Genomic DNA, 20,968 nt, shown 5'->3' with positions numbered 1-20,968 from the left:
ACATGCCTTAGGCACTGAACCTGGCAGCAGCAGAGAGAAGACAAAAGACACAAGAACAGTGTGTGCTCTCTGAGAGACTGACTGGCACAGAACGTGTTGATACTACTAGACTTTGACCGGCTCAGCACGTTGTGCACTCCTCCCCTCCAGCTTCTCTTCTGCTCCCATCGCAATTGCTCCAGACCCCCTTCCACCTCTTGTCCTTTCTCCTCTCCTTTGCTCCTTTCTTCTAGCCTTTCCAGAGGCACAGCAAAGCCAGCCAAATACCATGGGCCATAAATCAGCCTCCGCCTACCCAACCTTTAATAGTCAGCCTATGGTCTCTCACATGGCTGTGTTTGCTCTAGTTCTCCACCACTACCACTTCCTTTCCTTTAGTCTTCCCTTCTGTGTTATCTTATCCTTTCTCTGTGTTACTATGCAAACAACAACATGAATGTTTGCCATTCATATTTGATGCGGTGGCATTTGTAGATAACACAGGGGTGTACAGCTAGACTATTTGTGCAGGAACTTGACTTAAAAAAGCTTTGAATATTGTGTGTATTGTGAATGGGAGGAATAGTGAAAGGGCATGAATGTACTTTGTGTCCAAACAGACACACTTATGCTGATGATACACAAGGCAAATTTTTTGAGCAATGTTGCTGGGCAAGTATCCTAAATATTGTGGTTCTGGCAAGTTCCATTGATCAATATATTTTTTCTAAAGAACTTCAACCATCAGTAGGCAACTTTTCATGATCATCCAATCAGAACGTTTCATGGAGCTGGTTATGTGGCTGCCCAGCAACACTGCTTAAAACAAATGGGTTTCATGGGTGTTTGATCAAAAATGTGTGTGTCTGTAAGAGAACACAGGTGTGTCTGAAGGGAACACACACGTCACGTTTGTGATCACAGCAATATATTTGCTTTTAAAACTTGCCTTCGTCTTTGTAGTGTTGGATGCATTGACACTATCACCTGTGTGTGTATATATATATATATATATATATGCTATCACCGATGTCCCAGTAGGGGGCACTCCTTACCAAGCCATATCTCAGTCAGGTCACATGGTGTGAGTTTCCCAGAGATCTCCAGGAATGTCAGGAATTCTGCTGCTGATGAACTCTCTGTATCTGTGGTCATTTCTGGTTGGGCAACTCTCAGAGTAAAACATTGCTGTTGTTGTTTGTTTAACACTCACAATGTCTGTTATGTTTTGTGATATTCTTTCAGGGATGAGCACTTTTCTGACAAACAGAAAAAATACCCTTGAGCGACTGAAAACAGATACAGATTCCTTTGCTGGTGCTTGCACACTGCCCCAACAAACACTAAAGAACTGCCAACTTTAGAATGGTGGGGTTTATTGGGCGTTGTCTGCTCTCCTTGGGAAAAAAAAACATCTATTCAAAGCTAGCTTTTTATTGAAGATCCCCCTGCAGTTTTTATAGAGACCTATGGATAAAGGTGTCTGCTAAATTAATACATGTACTGTAGATGTAAATGGCTGTAAATCACAGCTGTGGCGATATCCTTTACCAACACCACTCTTACTTGTGCCATATTACTTAATTATCTACATCTGAGATTGAGAAGGGTCTTTGAGACTCAAAAACCTCTCCCATAAGACACATTCTCAGACACGTTCAGCCATTCCAACCCCCACTCATCCACTACCTGACACTCATGCATTCAAAAGTTCACTCACACATTCTCGCCCATACATGCCTATTCATTCCACCCATTCTGTAGGAGGCAGAGCTTTCTGCTACCGCGCATACCTCTTTAGTGCTTCCCATAGTTAGGTATGGTGCAGTGTGGAACTTCAACCACCTCAGGGTTTTTTGGAATGGACCACTCTGCTGTGTCGTCGTGTGACTGGCACCCCAGTCATGCGTCCAATGGTGGTCACTTACCATACCTGCACTGGTGCTGACTACCCCCCACCATGCCTTAGCTATGCTGCTATAGCATAGAGCTGTCATGGACTTTTCATGTGTCACGCCGTACAACCCTCTTCTCTCCCCCTCCCTATCTCTCTCTCAACTCTCCTTCCTACCTCTTCTCTCTGTCTTGCCGTTCAACTCCCTCTTCTCCGCCTCTCTCTCTCAACTCTTCCTCTCTTGCCTTTTCTCTCTTTAGTACACTATATAGTCATATACTTAACCATAACCATCATGACTTATAATAATACTAACTCACTCTATATATCTTTCTTCCCTCCAAACCATTACCAGTCATCAGCCATCCTTGTGTTTGGCCCTCATCTCACCTGAAGTCCCATCCCTGTGACTGACCTACCATCGCCTGTTGCTGTCCCCTTACCCGGACTCCTGGCCCGCGCAGCCTAGTGACCCACTACTTGTCCTACGACAACTCCTAATCCCTATGGACAATTAATTCCCTACACTGGACTATTTGAACTCTCTGACACTAAATAGGATTCATGCATTATCATACTGGATATGTAACCCTCCCACCTCTTTGTAACATACACCTCAGGTGGCTTTAAACACCATGTTCTATTCTTTACACCTAACTAACCTCACTTATCATGTATACAGACCTTGCTGCCATGTAACTGACCCTAGGCAGATGGGTCAGGCCCTTGAGTTGTGGATCTGCTCAAAGTTTCTTCCTATATGTATCTCCAATTCTAGGGAGTTTTTTCTCGCCCCTGTCACTCATGGGCTCTCTCTGATTTTTATTTTAACACTCTGTAAAGCACCATGAGACATGTGTAATGTTTTGGCGCTCTATAAGTGATATTAAATTGAGATTGAAATTGAAATTGAATTCTCCCACCTCACTCTATCATTGTAGGCCCTGTATTCAGCCGCTGCCAGGAGTTGGCTCTAAATATTTACTCAGTACAGAGAGTAAAGAATTTTAACAGATCACTCAATCAATACATCAATCAAGTACACAATCAACACTACATTGATTTACCCGTATTTATATGAAACGTGACTTCTAAAATACATCAAACAATCGTATTATTAGTACATGATTTTATAGAAGAGACGCATCCATTATTTTTATATATAATTAGTTTAAAAAGGCAAAATTCATATTGTTGTCACCAAACAACACCAAACCCTGACCAATCTGAATGTGCCCACCCTGCTGTAACACCAAACCCTGACCAATCTGAATGTGCCCACCCTGCTGTAACACCAAACCTGACCACCCTGAACATGCCCACCCTGCTGTAACACCAAACCTTGACCACCCTGAACATGCCCATCCTGCTGTAACACCAAACCCTGACCAATCTGAATGTGCCCACCCTGCTGTAACACCAAACCTTGACCACCCTGAACATGCCCATCCTGCTGTAACACCAAACCTTGACCACCCTGAACATGCCCATCCTGCTGTAACACCAAACCTTGACCACCCTGAACATGCCCATCCTGCTGTAACACCAAACCCTGACCAATCTGAATGTGCCCACCCTGCTGTAACACCAAACCTTGACCACCCTGAACATGCCCACCCTGCTGTAACACCAAACCTGACCACCCTGAACATGCCCATCCTGCTGTAACACCAAACCCTGACCAATCTGAATGTGCCCACCCTGCTGTATGAAAAATATACACATTTATCTTAAACCTTTTTTTGGAAATGGGGTTGTATTTCATTACATTTCATTAACATTTTTTGCATCAGTATTACCGAGTTTCCAATGAGGCATCATCAGACTGAATATTCTGCTTTGCTGTGTGACCATGGGGGAAGCTAGATTAAGCTACAGGTATATGTCCGACCACCTCCTCTCTGACAGCTCAACTCATCAAAAGTCCTCACTTGCCTGTCTCCCTAATCTTTAGTATAAAGAAGTCTCCTCAACACACTAGTCAGCGATCTTTAATGTTTAATTTCAATTCCATTAAGACACCAGCTGCAACACCAAACCCTGACCACTTTGCCACCATTTAGTAACACCAAACCCTGACCAATCTGAATGTGCCCACCCTGCTGTAACACCAAACCTTGACCACCCTGAACATGCCCACCCTGCTGTAACACCAAACCTGACCACCCTGAACATGCCCATCCTGCTGTAACACCAAACCTTGACCACCCTGAACATGCCCATCCTGCTGTAACACCAAACCTGACCACCCTGAACATGCCCACCCTGCTGTAACACCAAACCCTGACCAATCTGAATGTGCCCACCCTGCTGTAACACCAAACCTGACCACCCTGAACATGCCCATCCTGCTGTAACACCAAACCCTGACCAATCTGAATGTGCCCACCCTGCTGTAACACCAAACCCTGACCAATCTGAATGTGCCCACCCTGCTGTAACACCAAACCTTGACCACCCTGAACATGCCCATCCTGCTGTAACACCAAACCTTGACCACCCTGAACATGCCCATCCTGCTGTAACACCAAACCCTGACCAATCTGAATGTGCCCACCCTGCTGTAACACCAAACCCTGACCAATCTGAATGTGCCCACCCTGCTGTAACACCAAACCTGACCACCCTGAACATGCCCATCCTGCTGTAACACCAAACCTTGACCACCCTGAACATGCCCATCCTGCTGTAACACCAAACCTTGACCACCCTGAACATGCCCATCCTGCTGTAACACCAAACCTTGACCACCCTGAACATGCCCATCCTGCTGTAACACCAAACCCTGACCAATCTGAATGTGCCCACCCTGCTGTAACACCAAACCCTGACCAATCTGAATGTGCCCACCCTGCTGTAACACCAAACCTGACCACCCTGAACATGCCCATCCTGCTGTAACACCAAACCTTGACCACCCTGAACATGCCCATCCTGCTGTAACACCAAACCTGACCACCCTGAACATGCCCATCCTGCTGTAACACCAAACCCTGACCACCCTGAACATGCCCATCCTGCTGTAACACCAAACCTTGACCACCCTGAACATGCCCATCCTGTGAACGTGGCCTTCCTGCTGCAACACCAAACCCTGACCACCCTGAACATGCCCACCCTGCTGTAACACCAAACCTTGACCACCCTGAACATGCCCACCCTGCTGTAACACCAAACCCTGACCACCCTGAACATGCCCATCCTGCTGTAACACCAAACCCTGACCAATCTGAATGTGCCCACCCTGCTGTAACACCAATCCCTGACCCCCCTGGGCCATCACCAGCCCCTGGGCTCCCTGCACCAGGTCTCCCCCCTGCAGCAGCATCCCCTCTGTGGCTGTCTGACTCGCGTTGACCAGGATCATTCCCTGACCCAGACCCACTTGGGGCCTCTCAGCCAGCAGCACTGTGCTCTGGACCTGCTGCGGCTCCACCATGTAGTACAGGGGCTGCTGCTGCTGCACCAGCACAGTCTGGGTCGGCACGGAAACGGCTTCACACAACTGAATCCTGGGAAGAGTAGAGGAGTTGCTGATGGTCCTGCAGATCTCTGTGGTTTCAGTGTGGACAGGAGAAGGAGGAGGAACAGCCTCGGAAACCATCACAGTGCTGACAGACATAGAACTTTCTCGCTCTGTTTTTGCTTGCAGCGACGTCTCACTTTGTTCCAGAATCAGTTTTAGTGGCTTGCAGATCTGGGCCAGGGTGGAGAACTCTGACCCCAGGTCATCCAGGAACTGAAGGTCATCATCAGACCCCAGGAGGCTGCAGCAGCCCACAGAGCCAGCAGGTGATCCCTGCCCTTCATAGCCATAATCCAGCAACGTGTCCTTCTGAGGAACCTGCACAGCTATGCATGCTGACTTCTGTAACACACACAAAGACACCCTTGTCATGTGTTCCATTTACATAAGACAAAACTAAAACTGTAACTTCTTAAAAAGAGGGATTTCCTGGCCAAGGCTTTTTTTATTCAATCCAGCTGTATCTCTCACACTGCTGAGTGGCACACTGACTATCATTACCAGTGTAAATATTGAAAATGAAGGAAGATCAAATAGGTTTTGTGTAAATAGTGAGGATGAAGAAAGGTCAAGTAGCATTCTGGAGGAAATTGTCACAAAAGGTGGTAAAGAGTTGAGTTGAAGCAACATTAAGATGAAGCTGAGTTACAGATTACAGATAGACGATTTGTATGGTGGTTTGTGAGGCAACAAACCTCCAAGAACAGACACTATGGATCTCATAGGCTTCTTCCTGTCCCTCATCTAATTTTCTGTCACCAACATTTACATTTACATTTATTTCTTCATTTAGCTGATGCTTTTATCCAAAGCGACTTACAAAAAGGGACAATCAAGGCACAGTGTAACTAGGACATATTCATGCAGCAATAAGTACTACTTGCATACTACCTTCTGTACATACAGAAGTACTACCTGCTTTACATACATAATGCGTTCATTATGGACTGTGAGACCGGCAACCACCTGGCACTGCCGTTCCCAGTCTCTGCCTCTCACCTGGGCGAAGTACTTCATCAGTAAATCATCAGGTAGAGCAATATCTTCATAGAGGTCTGCCAAGCCTGCCTGCCTGCTCTCCTGCCGGGTGACGGCGCGGTACGTTGAGCTTCTCTGATGAGCACTGAGCGTGTTACTTGGCTCAAACTGGCTCATCTGTATCATCTGGCTGTAGGTGCTGCTGGACATTTGAGTGGTTTGCTGCTCCACTGCAGAATTGAGGGCCACAGGTGCTGCCTCTTTTATAGTAACTGGCAGCAGGTAGGTAGGGACCCCCTAAAAGCAAAGAGACAAACAAAACAAATATACTGTATTGCAATCTTGACGATCGTGTCAAGTGTTTTATGCAAATTAAAAAGAAACTAAACTATGTATTGACCACAGTGCCCAATAGCCCAGTGAATCAGAATCAGATTTTATATCAGAATCAGAATCATAAAGAAGAATGAAGAAAATAAACATATTCCCATGTACTGTATAGCCCACCCCAGTGTAGCTACCTCATAGCTGAAGAAATGTTTGCAAAATCAAACATCAAAATGTGTAAACCTTGGTTAATATTTAGGAAATACAGTAAGCAATATGGTACTAGTGAGAGTGTCGGTAAAGGATATCCTCACGGCAGTGATTTGGCCATAGGTCTCCCCCCCAAAATACAGTAACTCTTGTGTGAATTTATAGTGTCTGGTGGTGCCAAGCAATGAACATTGTCACTGTAACAAAGTTGGGTGAGAGGCTAGTACATTTGGCTGTCTTCATGTTATATGTTAATCTACTTAATTAACCTTCTCTCCTTGTCTCCATAAATGGAATGTTAATGTCAGATAATTAATGCGTGGAGTAATTACTAGCGGTAAAGAATCTAGGATATCCCTAGCTTCGTTGACACCAGATCCTTCTCAATTAAGATTGAGAATGGGTCTGTCAAAGGATCACTGACTTACGACTTCCAGCAGGGCGTAACTAGCAGTGAAATGAAACTTAAATTGGTGCATTAAACTCTTACCAAATAATTTCAGAAGTGCAGCAATGTTGTAAACAAAGGTTTTAAATGTAGGTGTTTACTCAATTCCAAAGAAATATACGTCCATGCCGTATTATTTAGCAATTGTATTTGCGTGCCAGTGTTTTAGAGATATTGGAAATGGCCTTCAACAGCCTCTTGGCCAGACAGACCTGCAGAGCAAATTCCAAATTTGCCAAAGGTTCGTATGTGTATTCCCAGGCTAGGATATCCCCACTCTGGGAATGCAGCTTGTCCAATTCTAAATTAATAAATTGTTCAACTGGACCTAACTGTTGGGGATACATAGATGCATTACCTTGTCTTCACCCTTGCCCTCAGTGTGATATGGCATCAGGTACTCTTTAACATCAAAAGGCAAGTCCATGAAACGGTCAGCCATGCCGGCTACAGATCCACACTGGCAGAACAGCAGCAGTAGGGGGACCACTTAACACACACAACACCACAACAGCACACAGAAACAGAGAGGACAAAGAGATTTAAAAATGAATTTGAATAGTCACCAAGATTTGCCTAACCATCAGGTTTTGAGTGTCAGAGATACTTTGAGTTTAGTGGTGGCTGAGACTTCACTGTCAAACCTTTAAAGGCACACTGTGCATAGCTAGAGCTTTAACTCTGTGTGGGTTTGTGATTAAAGGAACACACCAACATATTTGGAAATTAAGTTATTCTCAGTCTCCCCCAGAGTTTCAAATCATAGCCTACTTCCAGGTGCGCGGGAACATATTTTTGACCAGGGGTGCTGAAAAACAAAATAATCATGGATGTCCGACGATTTCTCCCCAGCATATGATTCGAATTTAGTCAGCTAAATACACCATTTCAGCGCCGAGTATGAGTAGGTCTAAGAGTGAGAAGTTTTATAATGCCCTGGGCAGCCACATTCCTCTGCAACTATGCGCAGCACTTGCCACTCCGACTCATCAATAAAAACTGTGCGCGCACACACCAGTCCCATAGAAGCGCACTTGACTTTACATCATTAACCTATTTCAGAGAATGTCCGTAGGCGGGCTCTGATATAGCCTAGTCTAAGGTAAATTCCTTTTCTGACTTTACTATTTATATACTTCTAGTACACATTTTAGTTCTGTTACGTATTTTTAAGGTGTACAAGTAGTAAACCTTTAGGTGCACTACAAATGTTTACTAATAAACAACATTTATATTGCTTATTTATACTGCCTTTATGTTACACACACATACACACGCACGCACACACAAACACACCAATGGCATAGGCCCCCATGCAAGCCGCCAACCAGCACATCGGGAGTACTTTTAAGGTTAAGTGTAACTCCGGCGAAAATTGACCCCAGGGTGTTTTTCTGCATTAAAACATATCAAATAAGCTATGGAGACAGTACTTTTCATCGATCAACCACTACAGAGCTTACCCCGGTATACGCTATAGCCCCAAATCCTAAACAGTGGATTAGCTAAGGGCGGTGAGCAAACGCTTCCCAAATAGCATTTTTAACCAGTATTGCTCAGGGTACCTACACGTAAAACGAAGCACCAACAACGTAGTTAGCGAACCCAGAGTTTATTACATGAGACTGTTAAGTTACCAACACTTACCAACTGCACCCCTACCAGCTCCTCCAACCCAGTATCGCAAGGATTTGTTGTACTGTCACGTTTGGTTAAATGATATTAAAGGAGAATTAAAGAGACTGACTGCTCTATATATATATATATATATATATATATATATATATATATATATATATATATTAAGACTTTTCCATCAGTATACCGGTAAGTATATAACGTATATTTAAGTATAAGTACCAAGTATAGGCTATATATACTTAAACCATTATGTATATGTAAGGCAGTGTATGTGTAGCGCCACTAGGTGTCACTGCAGGACCATGTATTATTTATATTTTCGTTAGTTTAACTCTGTTCCTTTTGATACACCGTAGGGTTGATGCGTGTTTAGCCTAGAACGCCATCTTTTCTTATAGGTAAGTGACGTTATTTTCATGAGTTTATAAAATAGAAATTATCTTGGGTAATACTACTTAGAAAGTTCGTTTTGTTGAGCTATTGTTTATACCTAGTTATTGAAGACTTAAATGAGTCATTTTGAGAAAAAGCACTTTTTATTTTCGTTATAAGATCGAGTGTAATGTGGCCACTAATACAGTGCTAAGCTATGTGTAACTGTGCTAGTTAGTTAGTGTTTTGGTATGCGTTAGCGTTCAATGTAATATGGGGATTCATTAACGTTTGAATGTACAACTGAAGTGCATTAGGATTTTTTCATACTGGTTATAAATGGAGTATATACCATCAACCTTATAGATGCTGTTTATGAAGCCCAGTAAACTATGGTCTGCCACGATCCCGTCCGTGTCTCCCTTCATACCGGATGCACCCTCACGTTCACAATAATAACACAACTAGCAGTGGAGGTGCTGGAAGCCGGCGGCGTGCGCGGATGGAGAGCTAGAGGGCTACATATACTTACCAGTATAAGCCAAGTATTATTCAATTTAGTGTATCTCTGATCAGTACACAGAAAGTAAGCTATACATATACTTAGTTCAAAATAAGTAGACCAACAGTACATTTCCATAAACTTCTTTTCGCTAAGGATTGTATTTATAATATATAATATTTATAATATATAATAATAATAATATTGCCTCAGTATTTCTACACATTGTAATTATAGTAGTTACAATATGTTAATAGGAAAATGTTGGAGTTATTTTGTATGTTTTGGGAGCTATAGGCTAGTTCGATCGAGATGAGAAGGGTATGTATCATCTTATCTAACTATGGGAGAGACAGCGAATAAGCTAATTCCCTAAAATGTTGTCGTGTTCCTTCAACATGTATCTGTGTGTATTGACTCACCCAATAAGACGGCCAGTCCTGCCAACACAACACCAATAGCTGGTGCTCCAAAACTGACAGAACTGGGGGAGGAGCCATCAGCACCCCTATATCCTCTGAGACTGCAGCCATATCCATCTGTGCAAGTGCAGACCTCCAGCTCCAGCGTCTGCTTGTCTGGGCAGGACAGACCCTGAGCATCGGTTACCTCCACCGTGATTGTGTAGACTCCTGGCCACAAGGGCTCCACTGGATGCAGGGCCACTGCTGTGCCTGTCAAATGCCAGGGAACACAGACATGTCTACAGGTTGGCCATTTGATCACAGCTTAATCATCTCAAAAAAAGCAGGCTTGCAAGTCTGTTCAAACGTATTTATTTGATGAATGCAGCACCAATAATAATTGAAATCACCTTAGATCAAGCACTTTTCATTTGGTCCTTGGTTCAAATATAATCTACGCTGTTTTGGACAAAAGCATCCGCTTTTCACTTCCTGTGAAATGTACCTTAAAGGTGCCATGTGTAATGTCCGCCAAAAAATCAATTCATACTCCACATTCCATAAAAGATGGGGCAGTATACCTCCAGAAAGTGAGTTGGTCTACCCTAGAGTAACAACCGAGACACGTGTATTGCAGTTTGGCTGGCGGTTATGTTGCCCGCATACCGCCTCCCATGGCCGAAACTGGTATTATGACACCTGTCGGGCTGTGGCTAGTAATTTAGCATGCTAATTTAGGTTGATTTCTCTGCAGCACTATACCTTGTCATTTTTTTAATGACATCATCGCCCTTATTTCTTCTCATTCTTTTGATGCGTGTAGCTCATTTTTTGGATATTTTTACCTCAATTCTTACACATGGCACCTTTAAGGGGGAACCATCAGAAGAACAGCCATCACAAGAAACCTCGAACAGATGTGGGCTTGGTCACATCGCTTAGGGCTCGTATCTCTTGTCTTGATACTTGACTCAGTGCTTTAACATTAGAAATTAAGACTCACTGCCTGGCCAACAATGACTTTGTCCCACCTCTGGTAGCCTCTAAAACGTCTTCATGACCGGCTATGATTTCTAATGACTAAAAGTGTCACCTCAGATATGCTTAAATTAAAGGAGAATTCCAGTGTGATATTGACCTAAAGTGTATTGAAACATGATACCGAGTAGCAGCAACTGGAATCCATGCATTTCCACTGAATTATTTTTGGAATCTGATCCCTTATCATACCTGTTCATTCTTACTCGTTGCTCGACTTATCGTGACTAAATTCAAGATGGCTGCAAACGCTAAACTTTGTGAAGATACTGTCTGTATAAATCATCTTGTAAGTAAACTACCAGTGCTTTTCAGTTCTCAATGTCTCGTTTTAAATGTCAGGGCCCTCGGAAGTCTACCAATGAAGTGTGGAGATACATTGAGCCTCGTAAATGGGTGTAAAACAGTGATTTATTTGCATGGCTAGCCCGATGCCGAAGCACCACTATTGAAAAAGCTGTTGGTAGCATCGGCTAACTAGCGCCAGATTTTGGAGTGCAGGGGACAAGCTGAGATGGGCTATGAGACATACGTTCACACTCGGTATCATGTTTCAATACACTTTAGGTCAATATCACACCGGAATTCTCCTTTAAGATACAGTATGCTTGTAAGAACTTTTGTAAAGGATTTGAAATGCTCCTCACCATTGAGCTTCTCCGTCTCCCATGGTCCTGTGGTCTGCTCTGAAATGATGGAGAAGTGAAGTGGTTCTCCATTGGGGCTGAAATCTTCATCAATGGCAGACATGTACACAACTTTAGAATCTGTGCAGATATTCTGGTATGTGCTCGTCAGTTTCGGGCAGTTGTCATTTGAATCCTGTACATTAATGGCAATGGTTCCAGTGGCGGTTCTTCCTGATCCATCTGTGTGAAACATTAAGAGTTAATCATGAAGTCAATGGACAAACCCAACTGAAAATGAAATTGCCATACTTTATATGTTTTTCAGACAGTAAAGAAATCAATTCAGGCATCCAACAACATGATGACTAATCTCTGTAGAGTGTGGGTAGTGGTAGCATAGTGGCTAAGGAGCTGGGTTAGCATGCAGTAGCCAAAAAAGTTATGGGTTTAATTCTCAGTTTCCACTGTTGTGCCCTTGAGCAAGGCACTTAACCCTGAATGGCTCTGGGGAGAACGGCCCTTGTAGTATAATTGATGTAAGTCGCTTTGGATAAAAAGCATCTGCTAAATGAATAAATGTAAATGTCAATACATGTAAACTGATAGAGCATAAGTGAGGCTTCTGAGGTCTCATAGTCACCTTGGGATAGACAGAGGACCTCAGCATAGTATGTGCCATTCTTTAGGAATGGAGATTCTCGATCTGGCATCTTGTTCAGTCTGATCTCTGCGGTGTCTTCATCAATGGTCAACCAGTTGTCAGGGTCAAATCCTTCAGCATACCTACACATTTAGTCAATTGACACAGAAAAAGAACACTGTACAGTTAAAAAAATGTTTAATGATTGAGTTGTTTAATTACCGGTATTCAATTGTTTTAGGAATGTGTATAATTTAATCATTATGGGGAATGTCATTATGCATGATGATGCTTTTCTAATACTGAAGTATTCTTACTTGACATCATCTAGGTGTTCTCCAGTATCCCCATCCACAGCTGGGTAAACAGCTATGACTGAGTGAAGTTCAATCTCTTCTGGGTTTTCTGACAGTGGCACGTCTTTTACCCCCGGTTCAAAACTAGGTCCATCAGGCATGTTTTTGACCGCAATTGAAATAGGATAACTTTTAGGTGGCTTTTTCCCTGGTTTGGATGGCTTGGGCCCTGGCTTCCCTCCAGGTTTGGTACCTGGTTTCCCTCCAGGTTTGGTACCTGGCTGCCCTCCTGGTTTGGTACCTGGCTTAACAGGTTTACCATCAGGGGAGATATCAACGTTTGGATTGCCACCGCCACCACCACCACCACCTCCGCCACCACCTCCCCCTCCTCCACCACCACCACCTCCACCTCCACCACCACCACCTCCACCTCCACCAACATCAATGGCAATAGGAACTGCAGCACCAGGGCCAGGTTCTGCCTCTAAGTCCTGATCTGGCCACTCAAATCCCAATCCAAGAGCCAAGGCTGTGCCATTGACGAATGGAGCGACATTCTTCAGCTCCAACTCAAGGTTCAGCTTTTTGATCTTCTCATAGTCCACAGGCTTAACACAAAATCAAAGGTGACATATTGAGAAGGTGGGAATAAGGTGAAAAGGATCTGATAATTAGAAACACACAGGTACTGAAGCCTACTAAAACAGATGTGGAGAGAACCACTGTAAACCTACCTTAACCAGCTTCAGGATACCTTCATTGGTCTTTGGATCTGTGTGGATTGTGAAGAGATCTTCTTCATTCCCAGAAACAATATTGAAAATAGCCAGCCAGTTATCACTGTCCTTTAAATCCATATCGAAAGCTTTGATTCTCATCACCACCACGTCCACAGCTCCTTCGTCCACAATGCCAGTGTACTGGAGAGAGGTGCAATATTGCATGTCTTTAAGCATTTGTCCACAGAGTAATAATATGAAGTGTTGATCAGGACATGTTGTAGCTATCTGTGCTTAATTCGGAACACCTGTGGGGTACCGCCATGAACGTAAACAAAAAAGAAAACATCAGCTCTAAATTATGTCATAAATCTCCCACCTGTATAATATTTGACTGAAAGGAAATTTGAAATATCATAGTAGTCATAAACTACTGTTAAGTCTGATTTTGGCAACAGTGACAGTCTGTTGGTTGTATACAGTACATATTATATATTCTAATACCTCTGCACCCAATTAAATAGTGTCAGAGATATGCAAGTTCCCCTTTCAGTTTCTATATACAGTATCTCTATTACAGGCCAAAGGGTAACAGTCTAATTTTACCACACCTCCTTCTCGAGAGTAGGGACGTTGTCGTTGATATCTTGTAGAGTAATCTTCACTGTACCAGTTGCAGTGTTTCCATTCGGAGCCCCATCCATATCCACTCCTTGGACAGTCAGTTCATAGTAATCGTGGGTCTAGTGGATAGAATGTTGTTAACATAATGTTTTTATCATGTTTTTTGAACTACACTCTAAACTGCACAAAAATTGTCTTGACTGTGAAGACTCTGGTTTGCAAGAGGTGGGGATTCTGTGTTAAAGAAAGCTACTTTTTGACAATTATGTTGGTTGAACAATCATCATTTCCAAAGTGAGTGAATAGGTTTGTTGTGGTTGGGGACAGGGACAGTGTTGAAGCTTTGCAGTAGTCTTAAAGCGATGGTTCGGAGTAATTTTACCCTGACAAAGTAGAAAAAGCTGCTGGGCAGATTGGCCTACACACTTCTGCCATCTAGTTTCCACTGGATTTTTTGATTGTTGGTGCCGTTTAAGTAGTATGCCCACCAGCTTTTTCTACTTTGTCACCTACAGAGTTTGACAGGTACAATCTTTCAAAACGCCATGTTATTTCCCATAGACATTTGACGACCGAAGGTTGGATGGATACGGAAGTTACGGAGGCAGGACTTATTCTGGAGAGGTCTATGCCAGCGGTCCCCAACAACCGGGCCGTAGCCTACGACATGAGTTTAAAAAAAAATGCATGCAAACTAAACTCAATTTAATTCGCAATAATGTCACGTTTTTACATGACATAGGCCTATATTGTTGTTTGATTGCACGCATGTTTGCATTTTGCAAGGTCTATTTTCTTACGTCTGTCTGTCCTGTCTTCAACACTTTACATATTGCCTTCGGCGCTGCGCAGCCTCAGGTCAGCTCACTTCACTTGATCAGTTCTTGGCGAACGGTAGTGTCACACAAAGTTAGCTAAATTGCTAGAATAAGCAACAAAAAACAAGCATCTTTAGCAGGTCACTGGCCAGAGTGTTTGAGTTGCGAGAGCCACTGCAGAGATTTCTTACAGAAAAAAAGTCACCGTTAGCTGCACATTTTAGTGATGAGGACTGGGTGTCAAAACTCGCTTACCTGTGTGACATATTCGGTTATTATATATACATATTTGCTTAATGACCTCAACCTGTCACTCCAGGGGAGAATGACAACTGTCTTTAAACTGGCAGATAAAGTCGCTTTTAAAGCCAAGCTTGATATGTGGGGACGACGAGTGGACCGGGGTGTATTTGATATGTTCCAAACAGTAGTAGGGGTTTTGGGAGAGACTGAGGCAGGGCCCTTTCTCTACTTAGCTGGTGCTTGTGATCACCTTGTAGCGCTTTCAAATGAGTTTGAGCGTTACTTCCCATCCTCCAAAGATCCACGGCAAACCAATGAGTGGGTCCGCAACCCATTTGTCAATATCCCGAATAGTCCTAACTTGTCAGCGCAGGAGGAAGAGCAATTGATCGAAATTGCAAATGACGGTGGTCTTAAGAGTGTGTATGAGGAAACCTCTCTGGCGGGTTTTTGGATCAAAACCAAAGCAGAATATCCCGAGATAGCCGTAAAAGCGCTGAAAACGTTGCTACCATTTCCCACCACGTAGGCCTATCTATGCGAGGCCGGGTTTTTGGCAATGACTGCAACTAAGACCAAATCGACTGGACATTTCAAACACACTGAGGGTGTCACTATCTTCCATCACCCCCAGGGCTCCCACTGATTATATTTGTTTTGTTCCCATATTTTGTTAAACATGTTCACACTTGATAGATGTAGCTTCAAGTTGTTCAATATTCATAGTTCATATTGTTCAATTTTCACTTCTTCAAAAAGGTTCTGGGAGGGTGTTTGGCTCGGGGTCATGGTGCAATGGACCCTAGGGTGAAATTACTCCAAACCATCGCTTTAATGAGCAACAATCTCTCCGTACACCACAGTGCCAGGGTGATCCACAGATAACCAGTGAAAAACCTTGCAGAATGCTGAGCCAGCCTCACCTCACGGTCCAGAGTTGGCTCTTTCACAAATAGCTGTCCTGTGTCCCTGTTGATGGAAAACAGCATTCCAGAACCTGGAGGCTCTTGCTTGATGATGCTGTAGGCGATTTTTGAATTAACTGTCCCTTTCTGGTCTTCGTCGTGGGCGGTCACGTTCATTATAACAGTTCCTAGTGAAACACAATCGAGTCAAAAGAGAAAAAGCATTTCGGAACAGAGACTGCTAGCGCACAGATTGTTAGAAGAGGACCATTCTGTCAAGTGGAACAGAATTAATTTTACAACAAACATGTTACATTTGTAAACATGAAATGGTTTAACAAATTAGATTTTTTCCTGAAAATATTCAAATATTGACTCAAAATAGCAACTGAATGTTAAGAAATTACCATTTTGATGTGATGTCGTATGCACTTACGCCCTGTTTTATCAGGAATAATGCAACGTTCCAAAAAACAGATTCTACATATTACATCTTAGAGAACAGAGGAGATACTCAAGAGTTTCTAGTTTTCAAATAGACCAGACTGTTTCCATACCGACTGTGCTGCATTCTCTGACAGTGCCGCTCTGGATTTCGAACTTTGGAGGGTTGTCATTTTGGTCAACGACAATGACAGTAAGCTCAATAGCTTCCTCTGCCTCAGTGCCGCCAAGGAACGTGGCAATTCCAGTAAGCTGTTTGAGGAAACAGCTTTTTTTTAAATGATTTTTGTTGATGATTGTTGGTGCCTGATGTTGCTTTATATACAAACTCACACACAAAAAATATATAGAGAACCTTTTTATTCTAAGTTGGAAGGGTTGACCTGTCAACCATATCATTCACATTACTCCAATTTGTGCCTCAAGGGGGCAGTCAAGAACTAAAATGTGAATGAGAATGGGCAGGGACTTACCATATGCAGCGTATTACTATGTGAAGTAGCAAGCTCATTTCAAGGTGCAGCTGCCAGGACATATTTTATGTGTAAGCGTTTAGGTGAAATGCAGATTCTGTAGCCTACACTAACGCTTCAGACTATTACACTGTGTTGTTTTCAAGACTTGGAGAGAGACTCACATTATACTGATGGATTTCCTCTCTGTCCAAAATTTCAGTGACTTTGACAAAGCCAGTGTCAGGGTCAATGATAAAGCGATTGACAGGAGGCCCACTGGCTCCTGGTCCATTCAGGCTGTATTTCACTCTTTTCTCCTCATCAAGGTCTGAGCGAATCTAATTAATCAAACAAAAACAACATTATGAATTTAGAGATTCAGGCCTTATTCATAATCAATTACACTTTTGTCAAATGAAGGACAACTCATCATACTGTATCTCTCCAGTTGTCAGTCCAGTGTTTGTTTGTTTGTGTGTGTCTGTGTGTGTGTTTGTATGTGTGTGTGTTTAAGGTGTTAAATAACCAGGACTATACAGTGTTGGTCCTTGCTCTGTAAATGGGAAACAAGTGGCATGGGCATAAAACCAACTGTAAACAAGTTGTTGCCCTTGTGTGCAGTAAGTGGTGATGAGCTTAAATGTCAGTACCTTTCAACAGTTTTGAGGACTGCATATTTTAGTGATAACACACTCATAAAAAGAGCTTACAGTTTAACGAGCAGCAGGACTAGTGAGGAGACAGTTTTTTTTTCATTCAGTGCTAGTTGGGATGGTCCACAAGTTTCATCTCTTCAAATGTATCATCTGAATTCTTTTTACGTTCACAGACACCACAGAAACCTGTTGGACCTGTATTTCATATTTGCATATAAGCCCAAGAACAAAATAAGTGTATTGCCCTGGGGCCTGTTGAAAGACCATATCATCACCATTGCTTTCCAGACGTGTTCAGATTGTTTGTTGTTAAAGTGCAAGGACTTAGGTTGTCACATAAAACAAACCTTGGCAATGTACTCTCGTTTCGTGTAGTCAACATTCTCCTCCAGTTTTGTGGGTGCTATGATCCATTCTCGCTTGTGCCGTCTGTGGCTGTTTGCTTCTGCTGACATCATACAGACCTTTAAGAAGACAATCCATGTTAGGTTAGTTCAGCTCTCCCAGGCCTTCTTAAACATGGAATTCAAGGACTTTTCAAAGAACTTTCTAGGCCCAATGCTCAAACTCAAGGAGCCAACACAGCATAGTGTGAGATATCAAGGTTAATTACTGTATTACTGTTACAATACCAGTGGTGGAATGTAACGAAGTACAAATACTTCGTTACTGTACTTAAGTAAATTTTCCACGTATTTGTACTTTACTTAAGTACAATTTATAGTGCATACTTTTGACTTTTACTTCGTTACATTTTACAGCAATTATCTGTACTTTTACTCCGCTACATTTCTACAACACCATCGTTACTTTTTACGATACATTTTATGATCAGTTGTTTTTTTCTCTCTCTGATAAACACGTTTGTTTTTACCGGGGTTACTACCAAAGATTCTGAGCGCTACGTGCATTCTTAGAAACATAAGCTTCTAGTCTAGACCAGGCAAAGCGTGAGCTTGTAGCCATCTGCATTCGGTAGGCTATATTCACCAGACCCATGGCTACACTGTACATGCAACTGTGTTCTGGGCCTTTCTCTGTCTGTTATCTGCAGCGTTAGGGCCTCCTCTCCGATGAGATTGCTATCCGCGGATCAGCGAAGTTACAGGCTATGCACATGCTTCTGTCACACGTCTGATCATTTGCGGCACAAATGAATGGTAGACTATTAATGAACCGGTGGCCGGAAAAGACGTAACATTTTCCAGATTAGGAAATATTCCTTAATTGTGTGTGATTAAATAAAGATGCATAGCCTACAATTGTGGCGTAACGTCAGCGCTCATTCAATGTCTATGCGTCTGCGCAAGTGAAACTGAATTTAATCATAAAGACACCTTTCTCAGCAACGTTTCTGTTCAATCAGCATAATTGGCATTACGATCCACCCGACGTTTCCCCTGTCTACCCCGTTAAACTTCAGGCTCTCGTGTTTTGCTGAATGATATTACTCAGCAGATCACCCTAGTAGATAACCAGAATTACAGTCTCTAGAATTGTAGGTCAGAATGTAATGGGCCACAGATGGTAAGCACAGTTGCATTAACTTACTACTAGTCGAGTATAACCTAAAATTAGCTTAGAAACGAACTAGATTAAATGCCACAGCCCATACTGATTTTTCCTTTTAGAATTTAGATATTAAGAGAATAAATCATTATGCAAATACTTTTACTTTTTAATACTTAAAGTACATTTAAAAGCAGGTACTTTTACTTTTTTACTTAAGTAGGGTTGTCATTGTGGTACTTTTACTTTTACTAAAGTAAATATTTCTCTGTGTATTTGTACTTTTACTTAAGTACAATTTATAGTGCATACTTTTGACTTTTACTTCGTTACATTTTACAGCAATTATCTGTACTTTTACTCCGCTACATTTCTACAACACCATCGTTACTTTTTACGATACATTTTATGATCAGTTGTTTTTTTCTCTCTCTGATAAACACGTTTGTTTTACCGGGGGGGTTGCTACCAAAGATTCTGGAGCGCTACGTGCATTCTTAGAAACATAAGCTTCTAGTCTAGACCAGGCAAAGCGTGAGCTTGTAGCCATCTGCATTCGGTAGGCTATATTCACCAGACCCATGGCTACACTGTACATGCAACTGTGTTCTGGGCCTTTCTCTGTCTGTTATCTGCAGCGTTAGGGCCTCCTCTCCGATGAGATTGCTATCCGCGGATCAGCGAAGTTACAGGCTATGCACATGCTTCTGTCACACGTCTGATCATTTGCGGCACAAATGAATGGTAGACTATTAATGAACCGGTGGCCGGAAAAGACGTAACATTTTCCAGATTAGGAAATATTCCTTAATTGTGTGTGATTAAATAAAGATGCATAGCCTACAATTGTGGCGTAACGTCAGCGCTCATTCAATGTCTATGCGTCTGCGCAAGTGAAACTGAATTTAATCATAAAGACACCTTTCTCAGCAACGTTTCTGTTCAATCAGCATAATTGGCATTACGATCCACCCGACGTTTCCCCTGTCTACCCCGTTAAACTTCAGGCTCTCGTGTTTTGCTGAATGATATTACTCAGCAGATCACCCTAGTAGATAACCAGAATTACAGTCTCTAGAATTGTAGGTCAGAATGTAATGGGCCACAGATGGTAAGCACAGTTGCATTAACTTACTACTAGTCGAGTATAACCTAAAATTAGCTTAGAAACGAACTAGATTAAAATGCCACAGCCCATACTGATTTTTCCTTTTAGAATATAGATATTAAGAGAATAAATCATTATGCAAATACTTTTACTTTTAATACTTAAAGTACATTTAAAAGCAGGTACTTTTTACTTTTACTTAAGTAGGGTTGTCATTGTGGTACTTTTACTTTTACTAAAGTAAATATTTCTCTGTGTATTTGTACTTTTACTTAAGTACTGAGTTTCAGTACTTCCTCCACCACTGTACAATACAGATGATCTTTTCTAATGAGAAGGCTTAGGCTTTCATTATGTTTTAAAAAAGCTCACAATCAAACAACAAAGACAAAGAGAGAGAGCTGCTTGAATGTGTGAACACAATACAACATATCTGAACAGCGATGTGACCCAGTTACTGCATGAGTCTTATTCCATGAATTTATATTTTCACAAATGGAGTTGAAATGTTGTAGCACTGCCACATAATTGTAGGATTCTTTCTTAAGACTGTGTTATGAAATGATAACCAACATAAAAGTGTTCTACATTTTAGTTCTC

General features: G+C 42.3%; 1 protein-coding gene across 1 annotated transcript in view; it reads right to left on the bottom strand.

The window, feature by feature from the left end:
- Window positions 1-7: 7 nt before the first annotated feature.
- LOC125300241 (desmoglein-2-like) overlaps window positions 8-20,968 on the bottom strand; it is a 28,662-nt gene continuing 7,701 nt past the window's right edge. Inside the window, exons 2-16 of the mRNA XM_048251977.1 lie at window positions 18,099-18,215; window positions 17,278-17,433; window positions 16,754-16,892; window positions 16,215-16,384; window positions 14,218-14,349; window positions 13,622-13,807; window positions 13,223-13,495; window positions 12,906-13,165; window positions 12,589-12,731; window positions 11,967-12,188; window positions 10,300-10,551; window positions 7,721-7,851; window positions 6,399-6,674; window positions 4,825-5,741; window positions 8-20 (exon numbers count right to left, since the gene is read on the bottom strand). Coding sequence (XP_048107934.1) covers window positions 8-20; window positions 4,825-5,741; window positions 6,399-6,674; window positions 7,721-7,851; window positions 10,300-10,551; window positions 11,967-12,188; window positions 12,589-12,731; window positions 12,906-13,165; window positions 13,223-13,495; window positions 13,622-13,807; window positions 14,218-14,349; window positions 16,215-16,384; window positions 16,754-16,892; window positions 17,278-17,433; window positions 18,099-18,215 — 3,387 coding nt within the window. The remainder of the gene's footprint in view (window positions 21-4,824; window positions 5,742-6,398; window positions 6,675-7,720; window positions 7,852-10,299; window positions 10,552-11,966; window positions 12,189-12,588; window positions 12,732-12,905; window positions 13,166-13,222; window positions 13,496-13,621; window positions 13,808-14,217; window positions 14,350-16,214; window positions 16,385-16,753; window positions 16,893-17,277; window positions 17,434-18,098; window positions 18,216-20,968) is intronic.

This window comes from Alosa alosa, chromosome 9 (assembly GCF_017589495.1).
Source record: "Alosa alosa isolate M-15738 ecotype Scorff River chromosome 9, AALO_Geno_1.1, whole genome shotgun sequence".
Classification (NCBI taxonomy): Eukaryota; Metazoa; Chordata; class Actinopteri; order Clupeiformes; family Clupeidae; genus Alosa; species Alosa alosa.
Note: the sequence above shows the minus strand (reverse complement) of the source record. Positions and strands in the feature narration are given on the sequence as shown.